This window comes from Rhipicephalus sanguineus, chromosome 10 (assembly GCF_013339695.2).
Source record: "Rhipicephalus sanguineus isolate Rsan-2018 chromosome 10, BIME_Rsan_1.4, whole genome shotgun sequence".
NCBI lineage: Eukaryota > Metazoa > Arthropoda > Arachnida > Ixodida > Ixodidae > Rhipicephalus > Rhipicephalus sanguineus.
In genome coordinates, this window is record NC_051185.1 from 61,504,451 (window position 1) to 61,519,221 (window position 14,771).

The 14,771-nt window shown below is 48.1% G+C and overlaps 1 protein-coding gene across 1 annotated transcript in view; it reads right to left on the reverse strand.

Moving 5' to 3' along the window:
* LOC119371961 (A disintegrin and metalloproteinase with thrombospondin motifs 9) overlaps positions 1 to 14,771 on the reverse strand; it is a 367,660-nt gene that overhangs the window by 132,973 nt on the left and 219,916 nt on the right. Inside the window, exon 3 of the mRNA XM_037642406.2 lies at positions 9,675 to 9,828. Within this exon, the coding sequence (XP_037498334.1) occupies positions 9,675 to 9,828 (154 nt within the window). The remainder of the gene's footprint in view (positions 1 to 9,674; positions 9,829 to 14,771) is intronic.

Sequence of the window (14,771 nt, forward strand, 5' to 3'; positions counted from 1 at the left end):
CTTTCGGAAACTCGCTTATTGTCTGCACATAATCTCCAGTACCACATGAGCCCTTACATTCCCGTGTGGGTCAGAAGTTCCTGGCGGTCTAAACGTGCCGAAGAGGAGGTTACGTTCGTGTCGGAGTTACGCAAACCCCCGCCTCTGAGAGCTCTGTGGTCTCAACAGTTCCGAAGCCACTACTGTGCGCAGTATTCATTTTTGTGACGTCACAATCCGCAATATGACAGTGACGCACTTGCTGTGGGCTTGCCCAGATGTGCATTTGGGCCGTGTTCCCCATATCCAATTCAACAGGCCTCAGGCCTGGCCAACCAAAATACCTTTGTCTTTGGATTTATCGGCCGTTTCACGGCTCACTGAGACTTTCCACACGAAGGCACTTGTATGTGTATCTGTAACACCGCGTTCTACTATGCCCAAGGGTTAATTTTCCAAATTTGAAAAAAAAAGAAAAAATTGGGGAGCAGGCACAAATGAAAAACAAGATTCACTAATTAACTAAACATTCGATAGCAATGGGACGTTGATACAGGCTCATTAAAATCATTGCGGAGCGATTAGCCCTTAAATGCTACATGACGTTGGATGAGCGCGAAATGGAACTTAACTATGGAGAATTTTATTAATAAATTAACGTAAAATATTCTTTCTGTAGTGTTCCCTGCTACGATGTCAAAGACGTTTGTATGATTGACAAAGTGGTCGAGCAAACAACGTATTTATGTATAAATCTCCGAACATCTGAAGGCACTTTAGCACAAGGGTCTTCTGCTGTGTATTTAGATGAATAATTTCTCTGTACCTTCTGTGCGTAGACGCCGACGCGGTTTCAGGATGCATGAGGCACCATAGTTAACCGTGACAAAGGTTGACGAAGTCGAATACATACGCCGATAAAGGTGGAATGCAAAATGCTAGGTTTTACAATGACACGCATCGGACCACATCTGATTCGAAAGCTGAGCGTCAGATTCTTCCATTTCTAATACGACAGGTAAATTGAATTGGTGCCGACCAATATGATAATGATAATAACTTGGTGTTTCCTGGTACGGGGGTCCAATATGAGCCAAAGAGCGTCGACGAGGAATAATATGGGCTTCTGCGACACGATATATTACCTACACTACCGCTATTACCAATTAATTATATGAAGAGAGTTCTTGTTCAATTTTCTGTCTTTATAGTTGCACAGATCTTTGAACTCAGGCAAGCGGCAACTCCTGTTCTTGCTTACACCCGCTATCGCACTGGCCTGCATGTACGACAGTGATTACGGGAGATTCGAAACCACCGTAACATCTGCGAACTTGCTTGCTCCCTTGCTTCTCAGTAAAAAGCGCCCCACTACGGGGGACTGGCCCAGATCCCGGTACTTAATGTAAAGAGCTCGCTTAGAAAAGGGTAAGGCGTTGTCAGATTGATTTGACAGGGTTCTTTACTCTTTGCGTGTTCCCACACTTAGAGCAAGCGTCGTCTTAATTTCTAAATAAACGTTTCATTCCTTCATTCATTAGTTCGCTAGTTCATTAACCCTAACAGAACAGCAGCCACGGTTTCCGGCAGGAGAAAAGAGAAGACGAATAGGCAGGCGCGAGGAGTGGGATCGAAGACAGCTGGACGCCATGGCCTGGCTCTCCGACAAGAAAAATGCCGAGGCAGTGCGCGTTGTAAGTATCGTGCAGCAGGCGGATGGCTGCCGCACCGAGGACCTCTGGCTGGAGCTGCGGAGAGCCTTCGACGAGATACAGGAGAAGCAAAGTACCAGTCAACGCTTCGACGAGCTGTATGGAGCCGCATACGTCATGGTGGCACGGAACGACGGGGAGCGGCTCTACCGCGGACTGCGCGAAGCCGTGACGGAGCATCTCGTCAAAAAAGTACGCGCCCTCGTGTTGGCTGCAGTCGACGACGACTTCTTGCGCACACTGAACCGTGCCTGGGAAGACCACCAGGCGAGCATGAGAATGATCAGCGACATCGTAATGTACCTGGACCTAGTACACGTACCTCGGAACAACGTCGACAGCGTCAGCGAAGCGGGCGTGCTGCTCTTCCGCGATCGGGTGGCGCGCTACGGCGACGTCCAGGACCGCCTCCGCGAAACCATGCTCGGCTTGGTGAAGACGGAACGCGAAGGCGAGTCAGTCGACAGGGCTTCGCTGAAGAAGGCGTGCGAAATGCTCGTAGCTTTGGGACTCGGTTCGAGGTCAGTCTACGAGGAAGACTTCGAGGTGTTCTTCCTAGCCGAGACGGCCCAGTTCTACGCCTTAAGGGGACAATTCTACATCTTAACTATGGACGCTTTCGAGTACGTTGCCCGAGTCGAACGAGACATCAACGAAGAGTCGGAGCGCGCGAAACAGTGCCTGAATGACTCCACCGCGGTTCCTGTTGTGCAGGTGGTACAGAACGAGCTCATCGGAAAGCACATGAAGGCCATTGTTGACATGGAGGACTCGGGCGTCGAGCATATGCTCAGGAACCAGATGAATGAGGAGCTGGCTCGCCTATTTCGATTCTTGAAATGCGTGCACGGCGGCGTCAAAACTTTGCTCGACTGTGTCAGCAAGCATCTGCGAAATTTAGGAAGATCTATCGTGAAAGAGCACGGAGACTCAGTGAGCTTCATACCGCAAGTAATGGACCTGAGAGACCGCTTCGTCTACCTTGTTCAGCACTCTTTCGAAGATGATGAAGCGGCCAAGCTGGCAATTGCCACCGACTTTGAGTACATACTCAGTTTGACTAACAAATCGCCCGAGCATCTGGCTGCATTTGTAGACGACATGATGCGAAAAGGAATCAGACACATGACGAAGCAGGAGACTGACCAGTTCTTGGACAGAGTTATGGCGATAATTCGACCCCTGCAGGAGAAGGAACTTTTCGAACAGTACTACAAGCAGCGTATGGCCAAGCGGCTTCTGCTCAACAAGAGCGCCTCGGACGAAGCAGAGAAAACTGTGGTCGCCAGGCTCAGGAAAGAATGTGGCTGTCTGTTCACCTCCAAGATGGAAGCCATGTTTAGGGACTTGCATACCTCCGATAACACGATGAAGGAGTTCAAGGACGCTACTTCATCTTCCAGAGTGAACTTGGGCTGAAATCGACATAAACGTGCGCGTACTCACGGCTGGCTTCTGGCCCCTGGCTGCCGCCACGCAACAGAGCAACATTCCCTCCGCCCCATGGAGCGTTTTCCAAACATTCAGAAGGTTCTATCTGGCGAGGCATAGCGGCAGACAACTCAACTTGCAGCCACAGTTTGGCTGGGCTGACATGAGCGCCGAGTTCTACGGACCAGTAAATAACGAGCCGTCTACGTCCCAAGCGTCGAGCACACCGTCCGGCAAGCATCATCCGCGAACCTACACCATCGAAGTGTCGACGTACCAGATGTGCGTGCTGATGCTGTTCAACCGCCACGAGCAGATGCGCTACGAAGACATTGCCTCAGAGACAAACATCCCCGAAACAAGCCTGGTTCGGGCTCTCCATTCGCTGTGCACGAACGGGGCCTCCGAGCCAGTGCTGACCAGGGCACCCGCCTCGAACGAGATCGGGAACGGCGACGTCTTTGGCGTCAACGAATCCTTCACGTCTGACTTGCAGAAAGTCAGAATTGAGTCAACGTCGGGTAACATGTCCGCGCCAAAGAACAGTCAACCGGCGGTCAACCTTGACGAAGACCGAAGGTATGCGCTGGAAGCGGCCATAGTGAGGGTGATGAAGGCACGCCTGAAAATGTCGCACGACGATCTCTTCGCCGAGGTGACAAGTTTGCTGCGGGCCACGTACACGCCCAGTCCCACCGCGTTCAAGACGAGGGTTGACGCCCTCGTAGAGAAAGTATATCTGGAGAGGGACGCCGACAACGAAGACGTGTACAGTTACGTTCCCTAAAGAGAGGCGGCGTTGTTACAGTGAGCTTTAAAGTGCAGCCAGCACAATAGCGAAAGAGCTACGTCTTCTCCTATAGCACGAGGTGCGATTCCGGCCCTTCTACCGCGTTTTGGCAACCGAAGGATTTCCCCTCCTGAAAAATAAACAAGTTCCACGCACAATCTCCTCTGCCTTTTGTCTGAATGATGTCTAAGCGTTTTCTAATAATCACCTGCCATTTCTTTGTCGTATGGTAGTGTGTTTTGTATGTTGCGCGAAGCACCGAAGAAGGAATCGTGAAATGGAGTTGCATGATTGTAACACGTAAATAGAACTAGAAGTAGTAGTTGTTGTCGTCGTTGTCGTTGTTGTATCCTTGGAAAACTGGCTCATACCCACGAGGGGGAATCGACCGCGCAGTAGTTTATATGGGAAATGCACGAACAAAGCGAGTGAGTGAGTAAAGAATTTAAAAAAAAAACAAAGCGCCATGCCTACGCGGAACACGCAGCACAGTAACAGCGAGAGCTGGAAGAGCGGCCGCTCTAAAGAAGAGTGTAGTAGATTTCTGAAACCCTGGCACCCTTTCTAGAGCCCCTTCTCCCCTTAACTCCGTGAGCAGTAGCAGGCTAGAAACCCGCTTTCCAGGCCGACCTGTCCTCCTTCCTCTTCATTAAACATATTCTTCTTCTTTTAGAGCCCGCTGTAAACTCTCTTGGGGCAACTACTAAAGCACACTTGCAAGGCATCTTCTACACCATAAATCATAACTTTTGCGAAGTAGGGTAGCACCCACTATGCCAGTGTGCGTCATTCTGCGGAGAAGCGAGGTAGACGCTACGCATCTGTAAGGCACTGTGTGCACTTTGTTGATGTAGCTGATGACGGTGAACAATTATGGCTGAGCCATTTGTAGTGGGTTGAAAGCTTCAAACCACCCACTAGTTACGTAATTTCTATTGTGTGACGCCTGGCTGTTATTTTACTTTTCTACCACGCTGTATTGCACCTGATAATGTGATTCTTTGCCCGACATGACGCCTGTCTAGGGTGTTTTTGCGAAGTAGCTTCAAGCAACGGTGTGGTTCGGTGGTAGAATACTACCACGCAGTGGGCCCGGGTTCGAATCCCATCTGATCCGGCATACTTTCTTTTCATTTCGCAATTTCCTGCAGCATGCTTCGCATAACATCGATTCCCACGGTACGTGGGATCTGCCGAATTTTTTCTTCATGCGAGAAGTAGATTTTAAATTTTACGCGGACGTGTGATTTGGCATACGCGCCAGATAGCCTGCCATGATGCTCTCCAATACGCGTGGCCTTCGAAAGACGTGCTCTGCGAATGGCAGGATTGAAATCCGCATTGCACTGCGTTACATGCCATCAACCTTGCACTGAACCTTTTGGGCGTTAACGAAAACTAACACTGCCTACTCTATCTTGAGCAATGCGAGAGGCATACTACATATAACATCATCAGCACTTCAGAGGCACATACTATACTACACCACATTCAACGCGCACACAGTCATGCCTGCGACTGGACGTGCACCTTCAACAACGACGCCCCCATGGCATGCCCTAACGCCTAACGTTTCTGACGAAGCTTTCCGCTGAACATTACAACGACAGACAGAAACACTCGTATATCGATACGCAAAAAATATGCCCTAACGATGTATAAGATCAATATAGGATTCCAGCATGCGATGCAAGCTTTCGGTGCTCTTAGTTATATAGAAGGGATCAGCCATTCTTATATTCGATATATAAGCTGCGTTCTGCTCAACCTTTCCTATCCTTTTCAGAAAAGACAGACTTGGTTACATAATTACGCTTCAGCCACACCCGCACACGACATGGGAGTTATAAGAGTACGTAATGGCCCGGTCAGTAAAACTTATGCATCGGCTATTCAAATAGGTAATGCCTCCTTCTCAAAAAGTTAAGTTTGCCAACAGTATATCTGCCCACAGTGCCACTAACTCAGCTGTCGTGTGTTTCCCGCAAGGCGTACAATGCCGCACACAAGAGACCAAACTGTGACGGCGTCGACGAGCGCGAACGTGAAGGCCGCAGCAAGAAGCGTGCGTACACCCGACACCGAACTGCGGCAAGGCCGTACAAGGTAACAACGATCGACGTTACGCGAGGTTCACACGCAGTATAACTGCCGCTCGAAACGCGAGGCAGGGAACACCCGTGAGAAACACCGCAGTGCCGCGTGAATGTGCGGATACGTTTACACTACATAGCGGTATTCTATTGAAGCGCGATGCGGTTTGATGCATAACGCGACAACGTGACGCATCCGCGTAGCGTGACGCATTGATGTACCGTGAAATCGCGCACATAACACGCCAGTCGTTAAATGTAACGGCCATAAGGTGAACTTAAATTGACAATTTGATATATATATATATATATATATATTATCGGAAACCCCAGCTGGTGAAAATGAATCCTTGGCGACTGTGTGACTCATACACCCCCGTTCCGAACGCTCTACCATACAATTTTACTTGCCCACACGTTGCTACGCTAGACTAGCCTAACACAGGCAGTGCTCGAGGCTACGTGTGCCGAGTAGTAGTCACCGGAGAACGCACAGTCCAGGCGATACTTCCGCAATTCCTGGTTTTTTAAACCCCTGCAGCACTCCCTCTGTCAATTTTCTTTTTTAATCTCTCACCACCCACTTTGTTGTAACCCATCCCACCAAACGGCGTTTGTATGCTTTACCTTCCTTTCTACCACCGCCACGCACTCGAAATCAAATCGACGTCGGTGGGCGGACGAGCGGGGAAGGGCGCAGAAAAAAAAGAAGAAGAGACGGGCGTGCTGGACCATCGGAGGTGAACGTTTTGTCACGCCTGCCCAGCCACCGCCGGCGCCAGTCTCGCACCGATTACCGAGCGCGAGGCGGACCCATTTGGCCATACCGCCGCGTGGGACGCTGGCTTTCTCCTCTTGGAAAGCGCACGCGACAGTTTCTTTATACTACCGAAGGCGGAGAAGGAAGCGCTGACTGTATACACACTGCACAAAGGGAATGGCAGTCCCACGACATTTCACACTTTCATTCGCAGATTCTGTCGCTTTCTGTCACAAATCCTGTCGTGCATGACGCAAAACTATAATTATGTTTGTGTCTCGCGCATGCGCAGGGGCTTCGACGCTACTTCTTCGATGCCCCTATTCAAAAACTGCTACTCCCCACGGTGGTCTAGCGGTTATGGTGCTCGGCTGCTGACCCGAAGGTCGCGGTATCGAATCCCGGCCGCGGCGGCCGCATTTCGATGGAGGCGAAATGCTAGAGGCCCCGTTACTGAGATTTAGGTGCACGTTAAAGAACCCAAGAGGCCGAAATCTCCACAGTCCTACACTACGGCGTGTCTCGTAATGATATCGCGGTTTTGAGACGTCAAACCCCAACTATTCTTATTATTAATTTCATTCAGAGGTTTTTTCGCATACGCATAGACAAAAAGCCTGGGTGAGAGCGGCCTTATTTTTTAAATCATTTTTTTCGACAGACACTGACGTAACATAAGAGAGTTTCTCGTGCGATGAGATCTAGGAAAGCGTCGCAAGCTGCCAGGGTTGGCGCTGCTGCGGTCGATGATTCCGGCAACCCTGTACACCGATAGTGTTAACACAATTGTGGACAAGCTAAACATTTCCAGCACCTCAGCACCGCTACAGCGTAAACTTTACCCTGCATACGGATGAACTACACCTGTAAGCTGAGTGGCGAAGTCACTTCAACTAAGTTGAAACAGTAGACAGACCCATTTCTCTTGCGCTGGCGCCAACGCTCCCCCACTTTGACACAAAGCCACAAGAAAACCTGAGCACGAAACTTTCAATCCGGAAGTCGCCGCACAAGTTCACACCTCTAGGGAACGCAGTGTATACGCACCCGCTTTTTATAGCTTCCAAGGAAGTGTCGTCTTTGTTCGCACCGCAGGCGGCACAACCGTCGTCACTGCCGAACCTTTGTCCGAGTAGCGAGGAGACAGAAGCTCCTTGTTTATAATTTCGCACGGTTCGCGGTCTGCAATGCGTAAGAACCCATTTTCTTCGCATGTTTTTTCTTTCTTCTTTCGCGGCTTAGCACTGGCGGCCACCAACGAAGGTGCAAAAGAAAGACGGCCGTTCCGCATTGCGCGCGGCTACGCAGCTCCGCAGAAAAGCCGCGCTGGCGCCGGTGACGCCGCATTAACCTCCGGGCGGAAGAGAAAGGAGCGACGAGTCGAACTGGATGAGAGCGAGAGCCCAGAGGCAAGTAATGCACAAGATCATAGAGCATGGGTGTTAAACAAATAAATGGCATGATAGAAGTGCTTATGTTGGACGATAGTTGGTATGACGTGGAGTGACGTAGACAAGGAGGTGGTATGGGATAGGGAGTTCAACTCCCCCCTCCCCCCCCCTCCGAATTTTTTTCCGTTTAGATGTGTATATATACGTGCACACGTACAAATTTACACAAAGGGGTGTCGGATCACCCCCCGCCCCCCTCGAATAATATTACTGGCTACGTCCATGATGACTTGGATGTATTTGATTAAGTAAGGAGTGGCGTTAGCAGGGAGTTTCACCAGACTAAGCACGAATGGCTACCCTACACTGCCTTACGCCATCATCATCGTCTTGATTACACCCACTGCAGAGCAAAGGCGTCTCCAGTGTTTTTGCAATTAAGCCGGTGCTGTGCTTACTGTGGCCAGGTTATCCTTACAAACATCTTAATCTCGACAGCTCGGCTCGTAAATCCTGTATGAATGTACAGCATACGACGACGAGAGATGAAAGATGACAGAATGGCACACAGCGCAAAAAAAAAATAGTTTATGCAGAAAACTCCCAAACACCAAAGCGGATGACAACAAACCGGAACTGAAAAGCTTAAAAATAACAGAAAAGTCGCGAGCACCAATGCGGACGCGGACAAAGAGAAACAGCGTCCCCAGGCGGCGTCCAAAACGAGGATCTCACCTGCGGCGCGCGCCGACAGACGAGAAGATTTAGGTGCTCCAGAGGGGGCCGAGGTGTTCGCACCCGACAGAAATTAAAAAAGAAAGTGGGAAATGAAAGAAAGTCCTTCCTAAGTGCCGCTGCACTGCGTCTGCGTATATGAGGCATCCCCGCAAGAGATGACATATGTACCACCGGCGTCCAAGGGGGGACTGCAGAAGCCGGAAACTGAATTTTAAATAGAAATGTTCCCTCTCCCTGCATTCCGCGTCTTGTTTATTGCGTGCAGCGCGTCATATTTGTGCGTCGTCTGCTTTTTTTTTTTTACATTGCGATTCATGCGCCATCTTTAGTGTTCGTTTTAACATCGTCTGCTTCTGTCGCAGACGATATAGCCTTGCATCGTCTGCACCATATTGCTTACTGTAAGAAGCTATGACCTGGCATGCTATTCTGAACAATGCCGAGTACCGCCATATTGTCAAATTCCGCAATGGTGACATTTTAAGCCAATCAGAGAGGCCGTAGCGGCCCCTCCCCCCCTGAGCCAATGAGAGTTGACAAGATGGCGGAATTCCAGAATATCAACCCTGAACTTTACTCTGCCAATACGACTTCTGAAGATACAAAGTCATTGCTTTGGCATGTTTCTAGAATAAGCGACTGGAGTAATATGGGTAGTGCATACAATCCCTCAGTTCAAATGACTTCGGATCCACGACGGAGCACAGACTCGTAACGCATGGTGAAGAGACGTCGTTTCTATGAAGAGCAGTCCTGTATAACAAGCTCATGCACACTCACCGGAAGAGTTGTTGTCCTGGGTGCTGTTACTGGCCTGTGATTGGCCGCCTCGGTGATGCCTGAGCACGTGCGCACCGCGCTGGTCCTGGTCCTCCCCGCCATTCACGGGCTCGATGGTGAACATGCCCCTCGAAGGTGAGTAGATGTAGCCAGTCTGCAAGTGAGATGAGTATACACCTATATAGACAAACTGATGCATACGTCGTACTGTTGTAAGCATTACAGATACGCAGATACGTCAGTACGAGAGTTGCCCTAACATTCATGAGCTAAGGAGCTGTCGTCTCATTAAGATGAGACATCAGCAAAGGCATAGCGACACAGCAGTGCTATAGTCACTCACATACTGTTGTCGCTAAGAGATACGCGGCTGTAGCATCAGAGGATGGGGAGATTATTATTATTATTATTATTATTATTATTATTATTATATTATTATATTATTATTATTATTATTATTATTATTATTATTATTATTGATTGATTGATTGATTGATTGATTGATTGATTGATTGATTGATTATTACACGTGTGTCTAGGAGGCTGGCGACATTAGTGAAGCCTGTCAAAGGTCAGTTTATTTATTTACTTATTTATTTACAAATCCTTACAAGCCTCACAGAGGCATTGCGTAAGGGGGACCAGGTACAAAAGTAGGAACAACGAAAGTTAATAACAAAAACAAAGGCAAGCAAAGTGTATTGACCCGCTTTCTTGGACCATGAGCCCGCAGTATTGAATAAGTAAAATTTATAAAAGTACACAAATGTAAGAAGAAAGCAGGTTAACATCAAGAACCAGCGATAAGTACAGTAAAACAGGTGTAAGTACAAAGCTATTTATACCTGACGTTAGATACTCGCTAACGCTCTTACGCTAACGACTTAGGCTAACAGTGCATAGCAAAGATGGCTCAAAACAAACAAACAAGCATACAGGATACAACAGATTTTCGTATGCCGCGTCCGTGTTCCGCCACACCTGAATCTACATAAGCGTGCTCATATCGCAAGCAGGACAATCGAGACATCACGATAAAACCGCAGAGAGCAACCACAGTGGCGAGACTAGCGGAAGCTCCTTAATTACTGCCTAGCTAAACCCTAAATATGGCGAATGGTTAGCAAGAGTACCGCGGGGAACCAGTCGTCTCATCGCTCCAAAAAGGGGTTTTTGCGTGGATATGGTAAAGCTTTTCTTAGATTCTTACAGAAAGCAAGAGCTCGGACCTGGGACCACATTCCGAGCGCTGCCGCCGGGACTCTTCCTCAGTCAGCACATTTTCTTGCACATCAAAAGACGTGCGCGCACTCTCGAAACACGCGGAAACGAAGGCGTGCAACGACGCAATCCTTCAAAGTGAATTCTCGCAATACGCTTCGAGCCGGAAGGATGAAACTAAGAACACGAACAGAAAGAATAAGTCGAAGGTCTTCCATTTTTCCTCGCTCTTCTAGAGAAGTCGAGGAATCCTTTCGGGACGTGCCGCCACCGCCCCGGTTGTACTTACGCGTGCAGTGTCGCCGGAATCAAAGGAAATGCAGTGTTATATCAGAACGCGGGGTGGGGGCTAAAACGAATCCGTTTTCCCGCACTGCAGTCCGCGATGCTATCTATAGTATGTGAGCGGCACTTTCTCAGCAAAGACGACATATCACGGGGCGGTAGTGGTGGTGCGAGTGATGCCTCCAGCTGATATGAGCTTGCCCCCGCAATGCACACGCCGGAAGCCCTTCCATTCCCCGTCTCCAAACGCCGGGCTATATCCGTGTACGAAGGGCCGTATGTGTATATATATACACTGCGTAATATATGAGCAGGCCGTTTATAAGTCGGGGCACATTTTCGGATGACTTTGCAAAGGAAGGACTCGAAGGGGCGGAGCTGCCCCTCGCTTTTGCCTGATGGGCAACACGGTGCGCTCAGTATCAGGGGGTTGCCGCGGATGCGTAGGGGGTTAGGGTTAGCTTTTATTTCAAATGTGGCCGTCGCTGCTTGCGGCGTCAGGGAGTACATACCAAATATAGCGTACGGAGCGTAATGCCCGCCACCCACGATCACCCATAAGAGCGGGCTAGCTTCGTTTATTGCTTCTTTAATTCATTAAGGCGAAAGCCTTATATGCCTCATCAGGCAAACGATCCGTCGTGATCAGAAGAGGGTACAAAAAGATGGAACCGAAAAAATTCCGCGGCTCGAGACGCGGGAGCTACGCGCCCATTTCGTCTTGATGATGTCAGAATGATGTTGTCATGGTGACCACACAAACTATGGCGACCAGTGGTGTCGTGATGATGCCGTGGGGTGACGCCATCACGTGATGACTACATTTTGAATCACTCGTATTGACGCCGACACCAACGCTCACTTTTAGCATTTGATAAGGCATGTGAGGCTTTCGCCTTAAAATGTTTCGCTCGCGGGGCACGTTACGGCACAGAGCTTATCGATAGTTCCGTCGCGGCAAAATTGAAGAAAGCGTAACACAACGCTTCTCGCCAAAGTTTCTTGGGCTGAGGCCACGCGCGTCATTAAAAAAAAATGAAAAAGGAGCCGGCGGCGGATAAAAGCAAACGCAGGAAGTGGGTTATCGCGCATTTTATATTGGCACGTAAACAAGCTATTCGCCCCCAATTCTCCAGATGGCTCAGCGCGTCCTTCAACAATAAAACAAAACTATCACGAGAAAAAAAAACACGAAAAAAGCAAACATGTTTGACCTCCCTCAGCGTCACTTTTACCATCACTGTACTAGTTCAAAAGCCAGCCGCCAGATGGCGCCACGGTATAGACGCTCGAATGGGCTATACTGCCGCTTTAAGATAAACAAATGGGGGCGAGCGTCGTTTCATTTACGACCGAGATTGACCTAGAGACTTAACGACCGATAAATGGGAGGAGAGATGAAAAGATTAAGATAAACAGATAAAACCGCGCAAGATTAATGCGAAGGAGTCACTCTCCCTGCAGATGGAGATGTTTAGGCGATAAGAAGTCCCGTTAACGAGCAAAAAGCCGTATAAATACCGTAATGCACGCGCTACGGGAGGCACGGCAAGGAGCACGGAACAGAAGCAAAAAACTAAAAAAGGAACGCTAAGGAAGACGAGAGAGCTGCAGTCACTAAAGTGAAAATTAATGTTCGTAGCCGAGAGGATAAAACGAAGCAGTGACGAAAGTTGCGTCATCACCACCCGAGTCACGCGGAGATTATGGAATTTCCTATTGGCCCGGTTTCCCCTTACGCTTTTATATTTTACGAGCGTTATTAACGAGCACGGCTCTCATTAAATGTGTGCCAACTTAAGCCGGTCTCATATATATATATATATATATATATATATATATATATATATATATATATATATATATATATATATATATATATATATATATATATATATATATATATATATCCTACGCTCTTCAGTGCTGGCAAAGGGAGCGCCCCCTAGCGGCCCTTAAGCTGCTTCGTTAAAAAGCCGAGGCCCCCAGCTCGCTTGCTGATTATGAGATCGACGCACGCGATCTCCACGCTCGCGGATTTTGTCTTTTCTTTTTCCGTATCGTAAAACTTTCACTGAAAGACTAAGCAGCGCTTGCCTTTTCTTTCAACAGCGCCGCGAACAGAGTACGGCAGTGCGCGACTGTGCATTCTAGTATTATAGCGGTGCAGTTGAAGTCCTCGTGGAAAAAATAGGAAGGCACATTGCGAGGAGGCGGTGCCGTGGTAAAGTGTACGAGTCATGATAGTCGGCGGGCATATTACGACGAGTAAAGAGAACCCACGCGGCAAAAAGAAAGAAAGAAAGAAAGAAAGAATTGAAAGAAAGAAAGAAAGAAAGAAAGAAAGAAAGAAAGAAAGAAAGAAAGAAAGAAAGAAAGAAAGAAAGAAAGAAAGAAAGAAAGAAAGAAAGAAAGAAAGAAAGAAGTCGACGCGTAACTGCAAGTATATCTATACGAAATAAACAGATACTGGAGCACAGCGTGCACAGTAAACGAAAATATATATTAAGCGAAAACATACAGTGATTGCGAGATACCATGAATAATCGAGAACGTATTCTCTAGTCGAAGAAATATGTAAAACTGAGTGGTGATCGAATTACTGATTTACGCGTTTACAAGTTCCGCCGAACAAAAGGTGATTGTCCCTCCTTCCCTACCCATGGCCTTCTAACTAAGCAGTGGGAAATAGGGCAAACAAATTGTACAGAAGCGGTTCGACTGGCCATAAGACACAATTCCGCTATAAGGTATCAAATCCAATTACGAGGAACGCATGCCTTTGGAGTATCTATTTGAATGGACGGAAAGTGCGACTTTGCTTTCCTCGGCAATTAACCAAAACAACAATCCTTTAGCTTATCTGTTGTATTTGAAGGCGAAAGTTGACGCCTTGCGACTGTTAGAATATATTTTCATTTTGAATATCTTTTTTGTTCCTAAAGCGCCATAAGAAATCAAGAACTTTAAAACTCGAAAATAAGAAACAGTGTCTATAACTTTGTTAATGGCGTCTATTGTCACATCTAAAGCGAACAAATCTGATTACTATATACCATTCTGAAATACATGACTAAATTTCTTAGTCGAGATTTTTGGAATACCCTGGTCACCATTATCACCATCATTACCAGCCTATTGCACAGCCGCTGCAGGGCGAAGAGCTCTCGCAATGACCTCCATTTTATCCTATCCTGAGAGAGCTGATTCCATGTTATGCCCGCGAACTCCAACTCGCTGCCGATCTACATGTAGGAAGCGTTTCCCATCCCGTGGTATTCCTTTTCGCTGCTGCCCCTCTGGCTTAGTGGTCACGGTGCTCAACTGCTGACCCGAAAAACACCGGTACGATCTCAGCCACGGAGGTCACATTTTGACGGAGTCGAAATGTTGCTGTGAGAAGTCAGCGCACGCAAAAGAACTCCAGGCGGTCGAAATTATCCAGAGCCCTCAACTGCGACGTCTTTGATAGCCTGGGTCGCTTTGGTACGTTAAACCCCAGAAACCAACTTCACTGCTATATTCGTGCAGACAAGAATTCGCAACAACTGGCCACCGTAGCAGCTTTACTGTCATTGACCAACGAACCAA